The sequence below is a fragment of the Amphiura filiformis genome, chromosome 6, assembly GCF_039555335.1.
Source record: "Amphiura filiformis chromosome 6, Afil_fr2py, whole genome shotgun sequence".
In the NCBI taxonomy this organism is placed as follows: domain Eukaryota; kingdom Metazoa; phylum Echinodermata; class Ophiuroidea; order Amphilepidida; family Amphiuridae; genus Amphiura; species Amphiura filiformis.
Window position 1 is genome coordinate 68534940 of NC_092633.1, and position 5270 is coordinate 68540209.

At 39.4% G+C, this 5270-nt stretch overlaps 1 protein-coding gene across 1 annotated transcript in view; it reads right to left on the bottom strand.

Annotated features, from left to right (window-relative positions):
* The window catches only part of LOC140155910 (conserved oligomeric Golgi complex subunit 7-like), a 53545-nt gene extending 48569 nt beyond the window's left edge, over positions 1-4976 (bottom strand). Inside the window, exons 1-2 of the mRNA XM_072178927.1 lie at positions 4827-4976; positions 369-461 (exon numbers count right to left, since the gene is read on the bottom strand). Of these exons, the coding sequence (XP_072035028.1) occupies positions 369-461; positions 4827-4829 (96 nt within the window). The 5' untranslated portion in view covers positions 4830-4976. The remainder of the gene's footprint in view (positions 1-368; positions 462-4826) is intronic.
* Between the last annotated feature and the right edge of the window lie 294 nt (positions 4977-5270).

The following is a 5270-nucleotide window of genomic DNA, read 5'->3' on the forward strand; positions in this document are numbered from 1 at the left end:
TTAATTCTTATTTTAAATACCCATGTTGTCCTTGTGGAATTCACATTAGCACATAAATGCAGAATACCAGTATGTTAGTAATTCATTTTTATCCTACCAATAACTGAAAATCAGACGGCACATATCAGGTCTAACAGTCAACACCAATTTTTTTATTATATGAAAGCTATTTTGAACATGTTCAAAAAGTAGCCCCTTGTGTGTGCTGTTTGCCATTGACCAATATTTTGCACAGGGGTTAATTTGTGAAACTGTATTGGGGAAAATCCCCTTGGCCCCTGAGCATTTTGAGTCCTGCACTGTGAAACTGTGTGGGGGGAAATCCCCTTGGCCCCTGTGCATTTAGAGTCCTGGCACTGTATACTCACATCTTTCTGTTCTGGCAAGTCTTTCTGAGTTCTGAAAGCACCATTAACCCACTCCTTCACATCAAAATTATCATCAAGAAATTTGGAAAAATCCTGAAAGAAACAAAAGCGAAACACAATAACAATCTGTTTGTTCTTTTATTGGGGCTAATGGCATTACTTTAACTATGTAGACCCTAATAAAGTATGGTAATTAAAACGTTATTAATACATAAGTGCATTAGGGTGGGGCGAAAAACGCTTTTTTTCTCGGATCAACTTGGAACTCTCGGAGAATTTTACTGGCGTACATACTACAGGGATGCCAATGGGTTTTGAAAAAAAAATCTGACAATGTTTTGTACTTTTCTAACAGCTTTTCAGATTGGCTGTTTTGATATAGGAGTGTATGAATGAGAGAACAAGCTGTACAAGATGGTGAGCTTCGTCTCCCAGATCGGGTGTGTAAAATCATTTAAATAAAACTGACAGTGCCAATAGCTGTGATGCAAAATGATCAGTGCAGAAATTTAGTTGATTTTATTGGCCGTATAAAGCGGCCGGGTCCTGAGGAAATTACATGTAGCTGGCCATAGTATATTGAGACCGTCCTGAACAAGACTAGAGTTATAAGGAATATGAAAAGCATTATAATTCTTATTTTGGTTTTTGGGAAAACATTTAGTATCGGTTTTGGTATTGATTTCAAACCAATATAAACCGTGAAATTTTGTGTATCGAATATGCATATCACTAGTATCAGGGTGAACAAGCTCCACAGAATTTTGCAAGATACAGTTTGAATGTTGAATTTTAAAAGGCCTTAGCATTGTTGACATTTTTTGTTTATATTGTGATGATCATTGAGTATTAAATAAAGGCGAAGGAAACTGCATTTTGCAAAAGTTTCTCTTAATTGATCTTTTTCGAACTAATCCTTCACAACATGAGGAAAACTCTTTGAGCTTTCATGAGTCTCCATTTTAATCTCTCTTCTCTTTCCTATCGCTGCCCATGCAGCCACCGTTGGTGGTGTGTGCCCTTATTATACCGGGGATACCGACTCCCAACAGACAGTGCGTGTCATGTTGAGTGTACGCCGACCAACGTGCTGACGCCTGTAGATGCGCTGCCTGTACTTTACAATGTTTATATTTGATACACTTTTTTTAACATTGTAATTGGTATCCGTTTGTAAATAATGCGGATGCGGCAATCGGCATGCGCCATCTCAGCGACAACTCAGCGTGAAAGTACGTTTGTTACGAATGAACAAACTAAAGGACAGGGTTATTTTGCATGAAGTGCTGTAGCTGTTTGCACCTAAAAATATTGACAGCGTTGACATCAATCAATGCAATGTCAACAATGGTCAACATGATCATGAAAAACATAAACAGCTGTAGGAACTCGTACGTGTCCTCTTATCCTGTGGGGAATGGAAGTACGTTCATTATTTTAAGAGATACGCGAATGGGCCTACAATCCATCTGGGTTCGGTTATCTTGATCTGGAGAGACAAGCGTGTGACTTGATCGAAAGACGTTAAGACATTCTTTTTGTTACTACTGTCGAGATACCTCTCTTTTATTACGATGGGCGTTCAGGATCGATGTGCAAATCATCCTGGCCCGTGCCTTAATGTTTAATAAGACGAGTTCTCAGTGTACTTCTCCTGCCTATAGAATCATGCCAATTTGAAACCTGTTAACTTCTACATAGTTAACTATCAGCTTTAATTACCAATTCACTTCACAGTGATGGTCTTAGCTCCTTCTCTGTTAGGTATAATACAAAAAAAATTGAACTTTTTTTGATTCTCATCAAAGTAATCTCATATTAAAGAGCTAAATGAAAGAAAACTGATGAGGCATAAATGAATGTCATACGACATGTGGTTGCGGAGATATGCTAATTTGAATGTCTCAATTTTTCAGCCAATTTCCTGTACAAACTTTTTGTGCATGCACATATTAAAATGCTTATAGGCCTATACTGTGCATACTGTACACAATTTTAAGAAACAAGCACTTGCTATTTACCGGTACTGAACTGTAAATGTAATCCTAGATTGATTGAATTTGTATTGATGTGAACATAAGGGCCTATCATTTTCTTTGGAAGGAGGGGTCCCAAATATACAGGGGGGGTGTCATAATTTTTGGAAAGAAAAATAGGGGGGTCATAAAAATTTTGATGACCAAAATGTAGGGAGTTGCAAGATGACCACAGATAGTGTATTATCTTATTCAAAAAGACTGAATACAATTTTAGCCTCTTCAGGGGGTACATGTAAGGTGTATCAGTGGGTGGTGTGGGGGAGGGGGTCATAAAATTTTGTTGCCGAAATAGGGGGGTTGCAATTTTATTGATGCTGACTTTTTGTAAATTTGGGAGCCCCCGCAGAAAATGATAGCCCCCTAATACTAAATGAACATGTATGAGTAACATTTTGTTTTATTTCTGTTTTCTGATGCAGATTCCAGCTTTGACAGAGGATGGAAACCAGGGACTGTCTTTGGAATTTGCAGGAGAGCATTGAATAGCTCTTCTAGAGCCTTCAATAGCTGTTTAGAACATTTACAATAAAATGAGAGAATGGTCAACTAAGGAAAGCTAAAAATCACTCTCCTATATCCGATTTAAGGAGAGCAGTAGAGAGCGATTGCTCTCGCTCTCCTCAAAAGGCAGTCCCTGGGAAACCACAGTGAGGGCCAACAGCACATATGCAAAAATAAAGAAAAACCTATTCAAAAAGATGAAATTTGTGTTGAAGTGTCTTATTTTTTATTTTTTTGTCATTGAAAAACTCACGGTTTTGATACTACCCACCCAGTACACCTTTTCACTGATACAAGGGGGGGGGGGGGGGAATTTGTTTGGGGGGGCACCCTTAAAAATGTTTAATTATCATAAGCACTAGCTGATCACCCCCCTCCCCCAGGAAAATGTTTTTGAGCAGGCACCCTTTGGAGCACTGGCTGGCGCATGCTCCCTATTCCGAAGATCATTGTGGAAACTCGAGGGCCAGTTCACTTGATCATCAGAATGGGGTCACTCCTGCTCAAGTATGAACCCCCCGCCCCAGCGTAAGTTTTGTCTTTGAGCAGGCACCCTTTGGAGCACTGGCTGGCGATGCTCCCTATTCCAAGATCATTGGAAACTCGAGGGCCAGTTCACTTGATCATCAGAATGGGGTCACTCCTGCTCAAGTATGAACCCCCCGCCCCTTCCACCAGCGTAAGTTTTGTCTTTGAGCAGGCACCCTTTGGAGCACTGGCTGGCGCATGCTCCCTATTCCAAAGATCATTGCGGAAACTCGAGGGCCAGTTCACTTGATCATCAGAATGGGGTCACTCCTGCTCAAGTTACCCCCCCCATGACGTAGGCCATAAGAGTACGTCCCCCATCAATTTGAACATTTAGAAAATCAAATAGGAAAATGGCCAAAAAACGGCCTGTGTGTCCCACCCCCCCCCACCCGGCCATCATACCCGATGTGTCCACAGTGATTTATGCACCTATAATAGCAAAAATCTGCTAGCGCTATGCATGATGGGATAGGAATAGGAAAGGTCCAAATTTGCTTCTTCCCCCGACTCATAGTCGGCACAGAATGAGAATCTATCCCAGCATCCACAGCATGAGCCCATTCAATTAGTATACACAAACCATGCCGGGTTAAACATGTTCACTCACTGGCAAAAGTCGCAATTCATACTACACAAAGTCCCCAGTTCACTCACTTTTTGCAAGGCATCCATCCAATCTCATCAAACCAAACATTTTATGTACAAAAACTACCTTTATTCACGCGTGCTCCATTTAACTTACCGCTCAACTCCGTTATTTAGATATTTGGAGAGTAATTTCGAAAAAAATTAGATCGAAATCGTCACTTTCAAACCCACTAGAAAGTCGCCAAAATTTGCCGCGACCACGTGCGAATCATCTGACCTCTTCCGGGTTATGATCAAGTTCAACCTTTTGACTTGACCTTGTAAGCTTTGGAACTGTTTTTAACTCAATCTAATTCCCCCAAAATTTTTTTTCAAAAACATCGCCGTAAAATTTACTACCGGTAATGAATTTCCAAAATGGCGCCGGGTGCGCGATTTCCCTATGCTGAGAGAGGCTGAATATTGCGCATGCTCAGGTAAGGAATGCTCACATACCTATCTCTGTTGAATAGCTACACACAACTCTGACTCTACAGTCTGTGTATCCTACTTTAGAATGGCATATTCTCCAAAGGAGAGGGCAGTAGCACTGAAAACACGTGGACTTAGCTAGTAGAAGCTAAGAGTATTAAAATGTCGACACATCACTTTCTTCCGAATCTGAACTATGTATGACCTATCTTATCCAGGTACTTCTTATATGAAGGATTATTACACAGCAAACCAATTTACCAAACTCATTTTGCTGCATCTTGTTGACTTGATTCAATATTTAAAACTGAAATTATCATTTACTCACCATTCTACCTAACGTGTTGTTGCCAGACTGTGAAGTTAGTAAAAACTAGTCCATTAAAAAATATAAGCTTTTACCATTATAAGCTTATAGTTTACTATAGAACAGTTTGGTCACTCAACACGACTGACGTGTCCCGTTGTAAACAGTGCATGTACATGTACATGTGTGAAAGTTTGATGACCTCTAACCCCCAAATTGCTTTTTGGTGTTTCTGTTCTTAGATCATTTATATCATAAATTTTGCACTATAGACAGACAATCTCTATTTTACCAAACTTAATAGAAATGTAGAAATAGAAATCATAATATCACAAACTTAAGATGATAATTATTTGTTTTATAAGTACAAATTTTGGTAGATAAAATTGGGCAAACTTAAAATAAAATTTTTTCAACTTTGAACTTTGGATGTACATGCACAAATTTACGTACACGAAAAAATGT